This window comes from Myotis davidii, unplaced genomic scaffold (genome assembly GCF_000327345.1).
Source record: "Myotis davidii unplaced genomic scaffold, ASM32734v1 scaffold96, whole genome shotgun sequence".
In the NCBI taxonomy this organism is placed as follows: domain Eukaryota; kingdom Metazoa; phylum Chordata; class Mammalia; order Chiroptera; family Vespertilionidae; genus Myotis; species Myotis davidii.
In genome coordinates, this window is record NW_006289416.1 from 6,318,974 (window position 1) to 6,319,432 (window position 459).

The 459-nt window shown below is 67.8% G+C and overlaps 1 protein-coding gene across 1 annotated transcript in view; it reads right to left on the bottom strand.

The window, feature by feature from the left end:
* Positions 1-2: 2 nt before the first annotated feature.
* Positions 3-459, bottom strand: part of PARD6G (par-6 family cell polarity regulator gamma) — a gene marked incomplete at its 3' end in the record, with an annotated part of 64,784 nt that continues 64,327 nt past the window's right edge. Inside the window, exon 3 of the mRNA XM_006761941.2 lies at positions 3-316. Coding sequence (XP_006762004.1) covers positions 3-316 — 314 coding nt within the window. The remainder of the gene's footprint in view (positions 317-459) is intronic.

Consider the following 459-nt stretch of genomic DNA (forward strand, 5'->3'; position numbering starts at 1 on the left):
CTCTCGGCCAGGCCCCCCGGCACCATGCGCGAGATGAAGATGCCCGGCACCTTCTCCAGCCCCTGCGGTGCCACCCGCACGCTCATGCCGTCGCGGATGTAGAAGCCCAGAGGTTTCTGGCAGCCGTGCCGGTACAGCCTCACACGCCGGTGCGTCTCGGGCAGGATGTCCACGTCGATGATGGAGGACACGGGGCGAAAGTCATGCGGGAGCCCGATGTGCAGGTGCGCGCGCCGGCGGGGCCCCTCCTCCCGCAGCGCCAGCGCCTTCTTGCGCCGCGAGAGCGAGCCGGTCGCCAGGCCCTGCTCGGCCTCCTCTGGAAGAGAAGATGAGAGTCAGGACCAAGGACGCCGGTGGCAAAGCGCAACAAAACAACGCAGCCACCTGGAGCCCGGGCTGCATCCGTGCATCTCGGCTCTTCCTGCTGCTCACCTTTCAGCCGCTTCTCACACTCCCCAC